Genomic DNA, 17,538 nt, shown 5'->3' on the forward strand with positions numbered 1-17,538 from the left:
CGACAAAGGGTAGGAAGCCAGTGCTTAGTTTGGGGGGCAGGAGGGGACAGCATGGCCTGGCAGCACATGGTCAGTGTCGTTAGACTCTTTTTCTGCCACTCTGAGCTTTGCATTCTGTAGGAAGGTAAAGGAATATGTTCTCAACATCTCTCATTGACCCTGGAGCCTCTTTTTGAGCCCCTCCATGCCCCCTTTGCTCATTCCAACCACAGTAGGGCCTTCCTCTGTCTGCACTCAGACTGCCCATCCCGGGAGGCAGAGAGATGGGAAGGTCCCTGGACCTGCTCCAGTGGTCGTGCTGGTGCCCATCCGACATTGTAGTGCATTGCTTCCCTCTCTGCCCCCATAAAGAACAGGGACTTGCAGCAGAGACATCATTCTGGGACTCAACCTCTATATCAGACTCAATTTTTTTTTCTATATTTGGGCTCCATGAAAGGTTTTGTCTTACTGCTAAAAGTGTTTGGAAGCATAGAATGAGGAGGTTTTAAAAGCTCTTTGAGCTCTGATGTCCTGGAATTTTATCCCCTTCCACCTTGATGGGGGCTTGTCCATAGAGATGAGGCTTGGCAGTACCAACAGATAAAGAATGGTGGCCCACTGGGCTGGCCACTGGCCCAGCTGTTTCCTGAGGGGGCACACCCAGTGTCTACTGTGGTCACAGCCTTTGGTTGCAGGCAGGGGGCTGGAGGGCCCACCTGGGTGGTCTGCCTTACTCTGCCCTTTCTTCAGGTAGTTGCCTCCAGTTGCTGGGTCTCTCACCTACCTGACATGATTTTATAAAGTTGAAATAAGAATGAAATAAACTACTGAATATAAACTCTCAGTACAGATCTTGGCACATAGAAACTATTAAATCAGTGGAAGCCACTGTTGATGTTATTATTAGTGGCCCTGGAATGTGTGGCACACAACACTGAATGGGAACCTCCAGAGAGGAGTTCACTCATCTGTAAAGTGGGCATGGCCATTTCCAGCTCGGGCAGCCTGTGACTCTGTGTGCAGAGACCCCCTTCTTATTTCAAGGAGTGACTGGCCCCCCTCTTGAAGCCTCACTGATTCTAGGAAGGAAGGGCTCGGGGTAGGGAGAGAATGTGGTCAAGCTCTAGGCAGATAGTTCTCTCTGCATCTGGAGCCAGGAGTTTTCCTGTGCCCCCACTGTCTGAGCCAGACGTGTCTCCCATGTCCTCAGGATGGCTTCACCTTCTGCCCTGGCTCAGAGCAACCACTTAGCTAGTGAGAGTGCACCCATTACAGAAACAAATGGCTCTTTCCTGTGGCAGAGGGAGGATTAAGGTGATCAGAGGGCTCTCTGTAATGAAGACAAAGAAGATGAATTAGCCTCTGAAGTGCTCACCGCCCCGAGATACTTAAGAGATTAAATGCCCCGTGAGGCTTCCGGTAATGAATCTGCCAATGACGCCAATGCTGTGCAGAGCCTCTTGGTCTTGGATCTATACTTTGTCCACCTCTGTTTGGACATCTCAATGAGAACCCCTCTACCATCCTGGCAAGCTGGCTCCACTTGATTTGTCCAATAGAAGCCTGGCTGGGCATGCCTATCTTATGCCGACTCTTGGGGTGTGGATGGTGGTACGGGTAGCCTTGGGCCTGGGCTCTTCCATCCCTTTCAGCTAATCTAGAGAAGGGCAGTGTGGAAGGCCTGACATGGGCAGGCATCAAGAAGAATGCCCTGCCTCACGGGCAACTTGGATAGTCCTGTGTTTTCATGCCCAGGAGGTATTTTCCAGGGGTCGTGCTGCCCAGGGAATCCAGCTACAGGCTTGACAAGGGAGGTAGGAGAGGGACTGCCTCCAGGCCTGCTGGGCAACCTCTGCGCTGCCCATCAAGCAGGGACAACCTAGGAGGGAAGGAACCTGGCTATGTTCTCTAATCCACAATGGAGACTTTCCTGAGCCTGTTTGTGATCTTCAGAAATTAATTGCTGTCACAAGGGTAAAGGGTGCTGGTATATATTTCTCATAGAAATACATCATCTATTTGACATTTTAGAATGACTAAATTTTATAGCATTTCTGGGCTTTCACTGTGAATACCATTTATCAGAAATGCCAGTTACTAGAGATTGCAATTTTGACTCACATCTCAAAAGCCCTCTATAGTTTATAGAGCTCTGTTATGTACATATATGACATATACAATGTATTAGGGAAGAGCATAAACAGCATGGGTTTTGGGTTTAGACCTGAGTTCAAATCTTGGCTCTGCCATTTCCTAGCTGTGTGACCTTGGACAAAACACTTAACCTCTCTGAGCCACAATTTCCTCATCTGTATAAAGGAGATGATAGAAATAACATTTCCTCCCTCCTCATGTGATTGTGATGATTAGATGGGATAATGCTCATAAAGTATTTAGAACCAAAGTGGGTAGTCAATATCAAATGGGGCCGGGGTCTCTACTAGAACTAGGCATTGGGATGGGTCTGAGACAGGGAATATCAGCTTTGGAGCAGGAAGGTAGAGTCAGGAAATGTAGTAAATGTAGTGGGGAGTGTTGTTTGGCATGAATTAATGTGTGGTATGTGTTGTTTCAATTTGTGTGGACATACGCAAGTTGCGTGCACGTGCGGGGGTGTGTATGTGTGTATAAGGACCGTAAGCCACCTCGAAGGCTGTATATGTTTGTTTGTGTATGGAGACGTATGCAAATCTACCTATCTGGAGAGGTTTGGAGGAACCCAGGATCATAACACTCAGTCCTGACTGTTCCCCACTGCCTGGCAGGGACGGGGAACCTGCAGCCTCAAGGCCACATGTGGCCTTCTAGGTCCTTAAGTGTGGCCTTTTGACTGAATCTAAATTTTACAGAACAAATTCTTTTATTAAAGGGGTGCAGCAGAGAAAGATGAAGCTTTTCTTGCCTCCTTTGGTACTTAAAAAAGAACAATCTTGAAATCAGACTGTTCCCCACCCCTGGAAAGGCAAATCAAGCACAGAGAATGCGTCCTGGCATTTACGTGCTCTCCAATACTGTGAGGCTTACACCCCGACATCCATGCCGTCCCCAGGGAGGGGATCTGGTTCTCACCGCGGAGAGTCCTTTGGCCTAGCTCAGCAACAGCCTGGGACCTACATCCCAAACAGCTTTGTGGCTTTTGTGGCTCTCTCTCCTGAGCCTGAATCTCGGCCCTCCAGTCTTGCTTCTTCTCCCTGATGGGCTTGTCGGTGAGAAAACCCAAGTGCCAGAAGAAGAAGCAGTGTGTTGCCTCCGGGTTTAGGCAGGTGCCCTGCCCGTCTCCATGCCGTCTGCAGCCCTCTCTGTTCGGGGTCCCCAGCCATGCCTGCCAGAGGGAAGGGGAGGCTCAAAATAGAGCAGAAGAGGAAGAGAGGCCTGCACCTTCTCCTGGGTCCCCTTGCCTCTCTGGCCTTGGGAAAGGAAGTGTGTTCAAAGAGACCACACCTTTCCACTCTCAGATCACTGAACTCTTCAAACCAATGTCCTTGTCTGGATTCTTTCTGCTGTTTGGTAGAGGATGTGGTATGGAGGGAAGAGGGCAGGGCAGAGAGAAGCTCTGAGCTTCCGCTAATGGCGGAAAATGATCTTGCTTGCTGGTCTCTGGGCTGCAGTTAACTCTGCTGCTGTCGATTGCAGAGGGTTAATGCAGTGATAATAGAAATCTAAATATTCCATCTGGCAATTAAGGAGTAATTCTGATTATAGTCGGATGAACTGTTGGTCTTTTTGTCCTAATTCTTGCACAGCATAAAAGTAATCATAACTTTTCATTGAATGTATGCCAGATTTTCTGTGTTGTAAGTTCTTTTAGATCAGAGAGCCTGCCTCTATTTGGGTGTCCTGATTATTCTTCACTTGCCTTTTATGCAGTTTTGTCTTCAGTATTGGTTTACAGCATAGCTAAAGAAAGGGGACGTGGGTAGGACCAAGGGTGTGACCAGGGCTGACTGCTGACACACTGCTGAGCATGAGTGAGGCAGCCTGGGTCACACCTTGGCATCAGTGTGTGGACAAGTGTTTCCAGAACACCTGCTTGGGGCCAGCACAGGGGGAGCCTTTTGCTCTGCATATGCTGACATCAAAAGGCTTTGCTGGCCTCCTTCCTACCACACAGGGACGTTTCTTCTTGAACCAGTGACATGGGAAGTCCCCTGCTATTCTGGGTCAATTTGCTATTCACCTCAATTTTCTGAAAGTCTTTGGAGGCCAAGAAAAAATAGTTTCCAAATGCCACAGAAGGTAGCGAGCATGTACTTTGTTGTTCCTCTGGTGGGAAGGGCTCCTCTTGTTCTGGGACTAGGACCCCCTTTGGAAGGGATCTCACATTAGCAGCGCAGCTTGGCGACACCGGTGCTCAGCCCCGAGGGCCAGGCGCTGAGCGGTGTTGGTTAGTGCTCCTGGATGCGGTCTTTCCAGGCCTGTGTGGTCCTTTCAGGCTCTACTCTCCAAAGGCAAATTATATTCATTTCATTTAACAAAGGGTGCTTGGTGAAACATTAACTCATTGAATGCTCATAAGGGTCTTATCAGTTATCTTATTTTTATCTCTTGTGGTGGCCCCCCAAAATGTCCATGTCCTAATCCTCTAAAGCTGTGAATAATTTACTTTTTATGGCAAAGGGATTTTGTAGATGGGATTGAACTGAGGATCTTGATATAAGGATATTACCCTGGATTATCCGCTGAGTCCAGTGTAATCATAAGGATTCTTAAAAGAGAGAGGTAGGAGGGTCAGAGTCAGAGAACAAGATGTGATTAAGGGAGCAGGGACGAGAAGTATCGCTGCCAAGGGGCAGGGAGTGCCAGCAGCCTGGAGAAGCTGGAAAAGGCACGAAACATATTTTCCCCTACATTCCAGAAGGAATGAAGATCTGTCGACACCTCGACTTTTATTGTGTAAGACTCATTTAGGACTTCTGAACGCCAGAATGCCAAGATAATCAAATTGTGTTGTTCAAAGCCACTAAGTTTGTGGTAATTTGTTGCAGCAACAATAGAAAATGAACACACCTTCATTAACCAAGGCACAGAAGGTTGGGTGACACGGCCAAGGTCACAAGGAAAATAAGTGATACAGCCAGGATTTAGGCGTGTGTTGAGCCACACACTTAGCTTTGACATTACACTGCCTCCCACCTAGGGCCGCGCTCAAGGGCGCCGTCCTCTGGATTCACCAAGTAACTGCAGGGGGAACACTGCCTTGTCACTAAGGAGGAATCCGAGTTAGTTGAACATCATCAGACAGGACTGAATTAGCCTGGGCCAGGGGAAACTGTCTTCCTGGCTCCTGCACTGTGTCCCCTGACAGCATTGCTATCTTGTATCTAACCAGGTGAACTAGTTGCCCCTAAAATCCCAGTGGAGGGCTTTGCTGGGAGGATAAACATTGACCTCTTTCCCCTTTACATCATGGTGCATATAAGGATGTTTCAAAAGGGAGACTCAAAGCAGGGCGTAATTGGCATTTATTCAAATTGTGCTTAATTGAATACTTCATCTGCACCTCCAGAAAACCACATGGGGTACAGGCTCTGTAAAGAGGAAGTAATTTTCATTAACAGGATCTAAATTAGTCTGACACAAAGACCTACTTGGTGCCTGTGACACGGCTAATAATTACTGCGTAATGAACTCGTTGCTGCAGACAAAGCTTTCCTTTTCCTTTTTCATTTTGTACCTCTCACCCTTCCTCCCTGCCTTCCTTCCTTCCTCCCTTCCTTCCTTCACGAATCTGCATGCCGAGCAAGTGCTTTTTATTCAGAGAGACGAGGCTGGTGATGTTGGAGTGTAGCAGCCCCTGTGGGGTGGGAACAGAGGCCACGCTCCCTGCTACTGCTGACAGCCCGGAGGAAGCCAAATAAACTGTAAACTGATGTGGACTTGGCCTTGTACCTCCTCCCGCATAAGACTGTGCACATTTTATGCCTCTTGGGAACCTTCAATTTTTTGACTGCGTCTTCGACTCAGCCTGTTCCTCTGATTCTTTCCTCTCAGCCCATAGACACTCACAATCTAAAAGTTGGTGGGGGGGGGGAAGAGTTTCCAAGTATTAAACTTTCTTTAGTCCTGTTATATTTTAAAAGCACAAATATGAGTCTGTCACTCCCCTCATAAAACATCTGGTGGTTCAGAGTTGCCTTTAGGGTAAAGTTTTTGAGGTGTCCTCCTGTCCCTCCCCTGGCAACCCTCTCCAGCCATGCTGCCCCACCCAGGCCCCTAACCCGGCCTGAGCTGGAAGGGGCTGTCACACACATGGTGGCTGCAGCAGCCTAAGAACATGGAATCCCTTTTCGCAAATGTTTGGGGGGAAAGGAGGAGAGAGATAGGTATTCTATTAATACGGCAAACTTTTTTCCTTTCTGTTTAAAAGAAGAAAAATTTATATACATTTATTATCTAGAGTAGTATGCCAATATTAAACCAATTAACATCTAGGGGCCGGGTGCGGTGGCTCATGCCTGTAATCCTAGCACTCTGGGAGGCTGAGGCGGGCAGATTGCTTGAGGTCAGGAGTTCGAGACCAGCCTGAGCAAGAGCGAGACCCTGTCTCTACTAAAAATAGAAAGAAATTATATGGCCAACTAAAAATCTATATAGAAAAAAAAAAAATTAGCCAGGCATAGTGGCGCATGCCTGTAGTCCCAGCTACTCGGGAGGCTGAGGCAGTAGGATCACTTAAGCCCAGGAGTCTAAGGTTGCTGTGAGCTAGGGTGACGCCATGGCACTCATTCTAGTCTGGGCAACAAAGCGAGACTCTGTCTCAAAAAAAAAAAAAAAAAAAAAAAAATCTAGGTAATACTCTGTCCTGGTAGATACCACATTACTATCCAGTTTCAGAATTTAAGCCTCCTGAATTGTGCTCAGGAGACTGTCAGTTGCTGTCTCGGAGGTGGGAACCTTCGTTTATAGCATGCTGCAAGCTTTGGAGAAACCTTTCAAGAGAAAGAAGCCTGTGTTTTTAATTTTATTATTTATTTTAATTACCACTTGAGAGTGCTGTTGGCTTCTGTGAAAGTGGGTGAATTTTCTTGTTGCTGTTTGTGCTGGGAGCAGAGTTGTGGGTGGCATCTGAGTTAATAGGTACCATAGTCCAGTGGTGTATATATTCCAGTAGGGTTTTGGTACCCTTTACAGTTTGGGGTCCCTGGAATTTGTCCCATTTTTTAATCCAGTTTGTGCTGTGAGTTCTCTGTGCTCCCTTCATTATACTGGGGATACAGGTGAGGTCGGTTCCAGCCCGTGAGGTTGTAACCAAGACTCATCATCCATCTGGTGTCAGCATCCCTTTCCTACAAGCAGAACCTTTTGGTGATGACCGACAAGTGAGGCTTACAGACCACAGGCTTGTCAAGTGCAGCTGGGTATGAACTTCCTCATCGTATTCCATAAAATCGTAATTCCATAAAAGTGTAATGCTGCCTCTTCCTGCTCACGTTCTCTAATGTGGTCTTTGCCTTCATCCATTTCAGGTTGCAAGTAGGTAGCGGTCAGTGTCTGGGAAAGAACCTGGGATGGAGGAACCCAGTCTAGGACATGAGCTCATTGTCAGGAGGACAAGCCAGCTTAGAGAAATTAGAGAGGCCAGGGACCTGCTAGTTCTGTCTGCATTTCAGGGCCTGGGACCAGAAGGGCCCTGCAGAAAGGCACTGGGTCCTAACTTCACTTAGTACTAGGTGACACTGTTCTCTCCAGTAGGGTCCCAGGACCCTTGGGAGCCATTCTAGAGCCATAAGCTGATGAATGGGCATCAGTCACTTGGGAAATACATCTGGGTGGCAGCAGCCCATGAGGGTGGAGGGAAGCACCATGGAAGGATGGGCCAGGTAGGCAGTAAGGAGTCGTGGGATAAAGGGACGCTTTGTAGCCCCTGCTGACCGGTCTGTAGAGAGCACCATTTGCATTAGATGTGCCCATTTTCATAGTTTCTCAATTTTCTTTTCCAGATTGTGACCATCTTGGCAAACATGTCTGTCCTAGAGCAGTGTGCCTCTGACATCATCCAGGAGAATGGTATGTCTTTGCAGCAGTGTACACGATTATCTGGGTGTAGGGGACCATGTCCCTTTGTGCTTGTGTGAAGGCCTATGTGCAGGTATGTAAATATATATGTGTCTCCACGTTTGCATTGGCATATGTATGTATGCGTGTATGTGTGTGACAAGCACACATGTATATATTTGTTTGCTTTCATGGGGCTTAAATGCTAGTGGGAGACACACAATGGACGAGAAGATGATGTTAGATGGTGATAGTGCCATGGGGAAATAAAGCAGGGGGGAAGGGTAAGGCGGTCTCAGGGTGGTGAGGAGGAGGAGGAGAAGGCAAATATTTCATTATGATTCAAAAAGTAAAAAGCTATTCCTACCAAGGGATGGATTCCAAGTTTAAATCCTTCCTATAATATCTTATCGGATTTGGCCTCAGTAGAAAACTGAAGAGTCTGGGAAGGGGTGAGGGTTGTGGGGGAGCAGGTCAGGGCAACCTGAATGCTCTGACCCCTCCCCAAGAGGATCTCTTCTCCCATTTGCCCCTCCACACCCCCCGTTCCACCTTGTGCTGAGGGTGTCGCCAAGGTCCAGGTGAGGCGGGGCCAGGTCTTGTTGGCCTGGAAGCTGATCTAAGCAGTCTACGCTGGAGGACAAGGTTGCTGCCTTGCACCTGGGCACAGAGAGTGGTGAGGGCTTCCTGTGACTGGGAAATAAGGCAGCAATTAGCAACCGGTTGGAAACCAGAGACACTAATGAGGCAGAGTGAGCTGGGAGCCTGGGCCGCTGCTTCTGCTCTTGTTAAACCTCCTCCTCCCAAGCTGCCCTGCTGTCTTAACAAACATACACTTCCCCATCCCCCGTCACTCTAGAACTAATTGAAAGACATTTTGTGTTAATTTTATGTGATTGAGCTAATAATGAGAGACTTTGCTGAGCCAGCAGAGGCCAAGAGGCTGAGTGGTGTCATTTGTGCTCTCTTTCTTCAGCACTTGGAGCCTTACGTTCGAGTGGTCAGTGGGGTGGGTCTTGATAGACCTATGGATTTGAGATCGGAATACCTGGCATCTAGGGAGGGTTTTATGGTTTGCAAAGTGCTGTTGACTGACTGACTCAGTCACCAGTTATTGAGACCCACTGTGTGCCTGGCATTGTGCTAGACAATGAGAACACAGAGATAAATAAGTCTTTGCCCTTGTCCTGGAGGATCTCACAGTCTAGAAGGAGAACCCAATTTGATGAGAGTGATAACATGATAAAAATGTAAAATCTACAATGGAATGATGCAACAGAGGGAGGATTGCATAGTGGTTGAGACTGTGAAAATTAGAACTGTATAGAGTAGGTTTGAATCCAGACTTTGTCATGTGCTGACCATATGACCTCGTTTTCCATCTGCAGGATGGGAACAACAGTAATGCCTACCTCACAGGGATGACGTGAGGGTTAACGTGAAGCATTAGAAGAATATCTGGCACAGAATGAGCACTGTGCTAAGCCTATCTGCTCTTTCAGGAAACAGTGGTAGTCTCACAGGGTTTCATTGAAGGGTTTGATGAGGGAACTATTTGCAAAAGTGGCAGAGGATTTGAGGGGTCAACAATGTGGTGATGCATTCAGAGCCACCAGAAGAGAGTGGGGCTCCTAGGACTGGACAGGGCAGGCCCTGTTATGCAGGCTGGCTCTGAGCACGCATGGCCTAAGTCACAGGTTGCAAACTTAGACATCTACTTGATCCAGACAGGCAATGTGAATGGTGACATGGCTCACCCTCCCCAGGCACAGGATCAGTCTCTTTTAAAAGAGTAAGCTTGGAATAAGCTTCAGCAAATTGTTGTCATGCAGAAATGTGGGCCTAGTGCTATCAGTCCAGGAGGCAATTTTTTAGAAGTCAGAAATCTGGATTTTTATAGCAATCTCCTAATTTGCATATTAACAAAAATTTAGACACTGTGTGAAGCAGCAAAACAGAGCAAAATACATCCTTAAGTCATGTATGGTTTAAGTTCTAAGCTGGCAGGGGCCACTGGGTGCAGAAAAGGGTTGTGGGCCAGGGCAGGTGGGGATGCGCTCACGTAGGAGGTGGACTTCCACTATGGCCTGCAGGATGGGACCTTTTTAGCTGGGACAGAAGAAGGAAAAAGGCGTCCCTGCAGAAAGAAAGGGTGGGCAAAGGCAAGGAGGTGGGAATGGATGCAGGTGTGGTTTCTAGAACAATCAGAAGACAGATCTGGTTTCAGGGGCACACGAGAGGCTTCTTAGCTGAATAAATTCAGGGCTAAATCTTGCAATCTACCTACTCCACTCCCTTCCAGTGCTTGAGTCTGCTCTAACACATTTGACGTAGTGATTGTCCAGCCCAGGTGTGGGTCACCTCTTACCAGGGGCTCATCACCTCTGGACCTGCCTCAGATGCAGCCAGCATGAGAGGTGAAGAAGTGATGGAGAGAAACCAGTTATCTGAGTTCTAAGACCAGCTTCCCCAACTCCTAACTGTGTGACCCTGGGCAAGATATTTCACTTCTTTTTGGGTTTCAAAATGGAATTACAATAGCACCTAGCTCATGAGGCTACTGGGAGGTGAGGGGGTCATGAATTTACTGTGCATTTAGCACGGTGCCAGGCATGTAGTAAAAGCTCAGTAATAGCATTAAAAAAATAAATATGGCCTCAGGTGTCCCTTCAAGGTATAGTGACTTGGCACATGGAATCAGAGACACCCTCAGGGAGTAGACAGACTAGAAGAGTGGCCTTGTCCAGCTTCCCCTCTGTGAGTAAGACCTCCTAAGTCATCCTGACAGCCTTTGCTTGTGGTCTTCAGCCATCTGTTCTGCTGGCCCGATGGGGGAAGGCGCTACACTGGGGGTAGGTACTAACTTGTCATTGCTTCCTGCCCAGGTGTCCAGCTGATCATGGGCATGCTGTCCGAGAAGCCGAGGTCTGGGACCCCCGCTGAGGTGGCAGCCTGCGAGCGAGTCCAGCAGAAAGCTGCAGTGACCCTGGCCCGTCTCAGCCGAGACCCAGATGTGGCACGGGAGGCTGTGCGGCTCAGCTGTGAGTGGTGCTGGCCGTGGCTGGAGTGGAACGGGGGCTTGAGATGGGAGCAGCCCGATCTCACAGTGGCAGCAGTGAACACAGGGCAAGGGTGGCTGGGGTGAGCCCCACTCTGTGGGTGCTGGGAAGTGCTGGGACAGAGGCCCAGGGTGCAGCCCCTAGTCTGGTTTGTGACCTGGGGCTGGAGCAAGAGAGAGAAAGGGCCTCGACAGGTAAAGTTGGCCAGAACAGGGACTCACCTGCAGACTCCCTGTTAATTAGGTCCCCATTCTTTCATTCACGCATTCCCTTACTCAGTTATTCACTTACTCATTTGTTTACTTATCTACTCATTTGTTCGTTCATCCTCTAGTTCATCATTGATTAACACATTCATTTATTCACTATTAACTCATTCATTAACTCGCTCAGGAAATCACTTATTCATTCAGTTAGTCACTTATTTACCCAACAAATATTTTCCGAGCACTCTCTGCTAAATCCTGTTCTAAGTGCTGAGCGTGTAACATTGGATGTGACATTGTTCTGACCACAGGGGCTTACAGCCTCACGGGGTGAGAGATGCGGAAAGAAATGTTTGCACTTGAGTATCATGAGAGCAACACTCAAAGCATGTCTGTGGTACATTCTGTGAGCAGAAGTAGCCCACATTTATCTGGGTGGATCAAAGGACGTTTTAACAGGGAAGTGAGTCTATGTCAGTGGTTTGAAGGGTAAGCAGGAGTTATTCTGGTGTGAAGGCTGAGAAAGGAACTCCAGGGAGAGGGTTGAGAAAAGGTGTCACCAGTAGCAGTGTCACCAATCATCCAGGTAACCCAAGGCACAGCAAGAGGTAGCCTGGGGCAGCAGAGGGTTCCTTCCCCATAGAGATTTTATAGGATGATACAAGAAGTGTTAGTTCACCGTTGTTTTTTGTGGCTGAGTAGTACTCCATGGTATACATATACCACATTTTATTAATCCACTCACGTATTGGTGGGCACTTGGGCTGTTTCCACAGCTTTGCAATTGTGAATTGTGCTGCTCTAAACATTCAAGTGCAGATGTCTTTACTGATATTATAGGATGACATTTTTTCCTTTGGGTAGATACCTAGTAGTGGGATTGCTGGATCAAAAGGTAGTTCTACTTATAGTTCTTTGAGGTATCTCCAGGCAGTGAAAAGACAATATATGTAACCTCAACATCTGTACCCCCTAGTATTCTGAAATTAAAAAAAAAAACTGTATGGGGAATAAACCTACAGACTGTCTGCATACCTTCTAATGCGATCTTAGAACCAGTTTTTTTTTTGAGTTTGAAAAAAGTCAATCTGCCTTGAAAAACTGAGTCATTTATTTAACTTTCCTCAGTAAAGCCCTTAGGAAACATCATTAGAGTCTGCAGGGGTTTTTTTCTTTTCTTTTTTTTTTGTAATTTTAGCACAATACATTTTCTTACTGAAATAAGCAATTGGGAGGAAAATGCATAGCTGGGAAGTCTGGTAATGATGTAAAGATTAAACATAGCTCTGGTGAAATCAGAAATACCTAAACAGGAAGTCCTTTCTCAGAGAGACAGGCAATTCCTCTGCTGCAGTTTTCACCATGTTCAGTCCTGGCCAGTGTTCTGGCACTCGTGGGTTTGGCTTTGGTGCACAAGCTGGACCTGGCCTTGACCAGGGCCTGTTTACTGCAGAGGAAGTAGGAAGTCTCCACCACAACTCCTTCAGGTGGGATCAACCTCCTTCCCTGGCAGACTGGGGGACCAATGAGGCCCCTGTGAGCCACCTGTCTCCACAGGCCACCGTGCAGAGTGGGTGCACGAGAGAGGCCAGCACCTCTGGGCCAGGCCTGGCCAGGTCCCCCATCCCAGGCATGTCGTCCTCCCCATGTCTCGCACAGGTATGTCCCGTCTCATCGAGCTCTGCAGGTCCCCGTCGGAGAGGAACAGCAGTGATGCTGTGCTCGTGGCCTGCCTGGTGAGTTCTGTCTTCCCTCAGCTTTTTCCCTGGCCTTGGGAATTGCAGACCAGGGGCCAGGAGAACTGTCTATGCTGTGGTTGCCTTGAGTAAGCCATAAAGCCTCTCTAGGCTTTAGCTTTTCTCTTTAAGAGGGCGATAGTTGTACTACTTATTTCACTTAATTCATAAAATTGTGATGAAAATTACATGAGGTCGCATATGTGAAATACAGGGCACTGAGAAAATCCCCATTGTTCTATCATCACAATTTTATTAACTGTGAACTTTTGAGGTTCTAGGGAATCTTAAAGGCAGATCAAAGACAGAGTGGTAGGCCGGCAGAATGTTAGGGGGTGGCGTTGATGTCATGGTGCCTGCAGAACATGGGAGTTACCGGCTAGGGCTGTCTGCTGCCTGGTCCAGCGAGGACCTTGTGAGAAAAGCCTCCTTTACCCCTGGATGGGGCCCCTCTGCCGGCTTTCTGCTGGCATTGTGGCCCCCTCTTTCTTTGTGGGATAGGATGGGAAGAAACAGGAATGAATTATTCAGCCAGCCACCGGGCTCTTCACCTTGAACCCAAGTGAGTGCATTCTGGAGCCCACCTCCCAACTGCTTAGTGCATTCTGGAGGACCCCTCCCAACTTCTTGATGCTAGGATCCACTGTGGAATAGTTAACAGCCACCTTTCCTGCTCTTCCCCAGGGTCTTCTTTCCAGTTTCAAACGCCCTCTTCAGGTAAAGGGAGGGAATTTCAATCATTGTCTCCCAGGTCTGGGAAGTGGGCAGGGCAGATGTCTGTCTTTCACAAGCAGAAGTGATTTTTCCTTAATGAAGCGGCTGTCAGTAGGCTGCTGGCCTTGTTTAATACTTGGGTGCTTCGGGGATGTCTGGGAATGAGATTGTGGGATGACTGGCTGTTAAACCTCCCGGGGAAGCAGAGGCCGAGAGAAGGCTTGGGAAGGTGCGGGGCCCTCGGAGGCCGCTGGGCACTGAGGAGGGGGAGCTCTGAGCTGCTGTGGGGCGAGGGTTTCTCTTCTCCCTCTCTCTCTCTCTGTCGCTCTCTGCTCTCTGTTGTGTTTTTGCTTTTCTCTCTTTCTAGGGGTAGCCTCTTCTCTCTCTCAGCAGTTTCTCTTCCTTCTTTCCCTTCCTCCCTTACATTTATCTCCCTCATCCCTCTCTCCCTCTTTGCTCCTTCCTTTTCCTCTCTGCCTCCTCACTTCCTCCTACCTCTCCTGTTATCCCCCCCATAAAGGAACCTCTCTCTTTTATTTATTTTCTTTGTCATTGTTTCTTTTTCTCGCTCCATCTACCTGTCATGCTTGGACTCTTTTCCTTCACCAAATTCATCTCTGTCTCTGTGTTTTAGCATTTCCTTCTTGCACTTTCTGTTGCTGTCTGGTTTTCTTTCTCTCCTATTTTCGATCTCATTTATTCTCTTGATAGATCTATGTTCTATTTTTTTGTCTCCCCCCAACTTTATTTTAAACTTTGATGATGCAAAATGTGTCAATGGCCTCATATCCTCATCTGCGGAAGATGCCTGGTTCCATTTTCACAGTGACAATTCAGGGGCAATGGGGTTATTTCTCTCAGTTGGGGCCAAGAAGAATGAGGAAGTGCTATGGAGTTTAGCTTCTTTAGCCCTGGGGGTAAGTTGTGCTGCAGGAGAGGCAGGACATGCTCATTAGAGACAGTCTTGAGGCATCTACTTCCTGCTCTAGGGTCTCAGACCCTGCTCATATACAGAGACACCTGTTCCTTCTCCTTGATCTGGCTTGACATGGTAGCACTTGTAACTCCTACAATCAGCTCAAACCATCTTCTCTTTTCTTCTCCTGGTCTGATTTCTCAGTGGCAGGCCACCGGCCATGTCTAGGTAATGAGCTCTACTCCTGCTTTGTACTCAGTATAACTTAGTGCCCTGGGGTTGCACCATCCTGCCTGTGTGTGTAACTCTGAGTGTGCTGGAGTTGGACCACTGTGTGATGTTCTGGAAGTCCACTTTCCTTCTCTGACACTTAGTTTTCTTATTCTTAAAATGGAGATTATGATATTTAGCTTGTAGCATCATGTAGGGATTAAATGAGATACTCTGTGTATATCTCTGTGATACTGAGACATTCAGTAAGGGTTTGCATTCCCTCCTTCTTTGCTTCTTCGGCCATTATAGATATTCCCCCACTCTCTTTGTTTCCAGGGGTGGGTGAGGAGGAGGCACCTTGTTCCCTGCTGTCTATATGCTAAAGAAGAGGGAAGGAATGACTATCCATCGAGCGCTTAGTATGCATTGCCTCAGTTAACTGGAAAACAGGTCTAGGTAGGTGCATAGCTCACATTTAGTTTCAGGTTGCTCTATCAGTAGACCTCAAATTTAAAGCACCTCATTTGTTCATTTCTTTTCAGCAGGCATTTATTGAGCCCCATGCCAACCCCTGTGCTGCCTGCTATAGAGAATAGAGAAACATAAAACTTGATCCCTGCTTTTGAGGAGCTCAGATTCTAATGTGGGAGATGAATACCTCAAAACCAGTTACAGTCAAGTGTGAAAAGGTTGAGGTCAGCCCAGGGGCCCTGGGTGCACAGTGAAGGGACAGACCATCTCTGCTTCAGGGTAATCAAGGAAAGCGTCACAGGGGAGGGGTGACAATGGGCCAGGCCTTGTACGACATCTCCTGGCCAGAAAAGAGTGGGGAGGAACTTTATGTCATAGGGAAGAGTATGAGCAAGGGCACATGGACATAAAACAGGAAGAGTATACTCAGTGTTCAGTGTGTGGGGGTCTGGGGAGCATTTTCATTCTGCCTGTACCTCTATTTCCCATTCACCCCCCTCTCTGGACCTTGAATTTCTTGGTGGCAGAATCCCTATCTACTCTGATGCTATGTTCTCCCTCTCTTCCCTCCTTCCTTCTCATCCTATAGTGCTTTGTCCAGGACCTTGCTGTTCTAAGGTTATTCTAGGGGCTGGAAGCAATAATATAATTCCACTGATGCTTCTGGCAGCTCCAGTCTCTAGGACAAACACATCTTGAACTTAAATATGTCACTAAGTTGACCAGATCCTTAAAATGACCAGGTTCTTAAGATGACTAAAAATTTAAGATGGGAAGACCATTAGTAAGAGCATTTAGAGCTTTCAGGTGACATCTGCCATAGTGACCAAGGTGCAAATAAAACCAGGAAACCAAGTGGCCCAAATTGCCTGCCCACTTCCTGAAATGCATCTCTCAGGGCAGTTGAAGGGAATACATGCATCAGAACAGGGCGCACTCTGACCTGTGTCACCTCTTCTGTCTTCTCCCCAGGCTGCTCTGCGTAGATTGGCTGGGGTCTGCCCTGAAGGCCTGCAGGACTCTGACTTCCAGCAGCTGGTCCAGCCTCGGCTTGTGGACTCCTTCTTACTCTGCAGCAACATGGAGGAGAGTTTCGTGTAGCGGGTATAGGAGAGGAAAGACATCCCGCCCATTCTCATGCTCCCTCTGAGTATACACCAGCTCTCTTCACCTCCTTATTTATACTTAATTTATTTTTTACACGAAATACACAAAGAGTGAAATCTTAGAGCAACATTATCAAACAATCTGTGGTCCTTGGGAGTCTTTTTTGTTCTTATCTTTTGACTTCTGTGGCTTTTTAGTTGCAGATGTTGAAATACACAGTGGCTAATACAACAGACTGTCATGGGTGATTTCACTTCATCTTGTTTTCTCTACTCTCACTATATAATCTTAATCTTGCCTCATTTTTTTGTTTGTTTTTTATTTTTGAAACAGGGTATTGTAACAGCCTAGCAGGTGTTTTTTTTTTTTTTTTTTTTTTAAAGTCGGATTTGCTCTTTCCAAAAATTTAAAACGAAATTCATAGTTGGGGAGATATACTGAAAGGAAATTTTTTTTTTCTTTAATAAATGAAATCATGCAAAATGTGTCTTGGATTTTCTGATTAAATTGTACGTTAAACTAAGTTCTTGCTTCCCGAGGTTTCATTCCACAAAAACCTTTGCAACTATTAAAAGTACATAGAGAATTGTCTTGTTTTCATAGGTATATAAATGGGTCAAGTTCTGAGTAATTTAGTGAAAGATCACAGTGACTTTCAAAAATATTTCTAAAGACACCAAAAATTCAGTTTCCTTTGGCTTCTCTGCTCTTGTGTGACCTCCTGCTTACCTCCTGGTGAACTGAATCCACAGATGAGGTTTATTGAATGATTCTTCTTCAGAAATATACCTGAAAGCAGTGGTGTGCTAGAGACAGCCCATGCTGGCTCACAAGGGACAGTTGTGAGAATTTCTTCCCAATTCTGCATTCAGTGACTTCACGTTGGTAGCCTGAAGTTGGTCACGGTAGGAGTATTTATATCATAGAATTAACAGATGCTACAAATCAGAGCTTTTGATTTTTTCGGACAACTGGTTTACCAGTATCACTGCTTGAAAGTATAAAAATCAGTGTATTTTTCTGAAAGGTTTAGGCTATCATATTGTGATATGATTTTATGCAATTCAAGGAACATTTATTGAAGTCCGAATTATTAGTGACAACAAGTTAACCTAATGTATCAGGTTCTAGTCCAAGTA

The 17,538-nt window shown here is 46.9% G+C and overlaps 1 protein-coding gene across 1 annotated transcript in view; it reads left to right on the forward strand.

Moving 5' to 3' along the window:
- The window catches only part of INSC (INSC spindle orientation adaptor protein), a 128,273-nt gene extending 110,983 nt beyond the window's left edge, over positions 1-17,290 (forward strand). Inside the window, exons 10-13 of the mRNA XM_045556546.1 lie at positions 7,923-7,989; positions 10,863-11,018; positions 12,902-12,978; positions 16,265-17,290. Of these exons, the coding sequence (XP_045412502.1) occupies positions 7,923-7,989; positions 10,863-11,018; positions 12,902-12,978; positions 16,265-16,393 (429 nt within the window). The 3' untranslated portion in view covers positions 16,394-17,290. The remainder of the gene's footprint in view (positions 1-7,922; positions 7,990-10,862; positions 11,019-12,901; positions 12,979-16,264) is intronic.
- Positions 17,291-17,538: the final 248 nt, after the last annotated feature.

Source organism: Lemur catta, chromosome 7 (assembly GCF_020740605.2).
Source record: "Lemur catta isolate mLemCat1 chromosome 7, mLemCat1.pri, whole genome shotgun sequence".
Lineage (NCBI taxonomy): Eukaryota > Metazoa > Chordata > Mammalia > Primates > Lemuridae > Lemur > Lemur catta.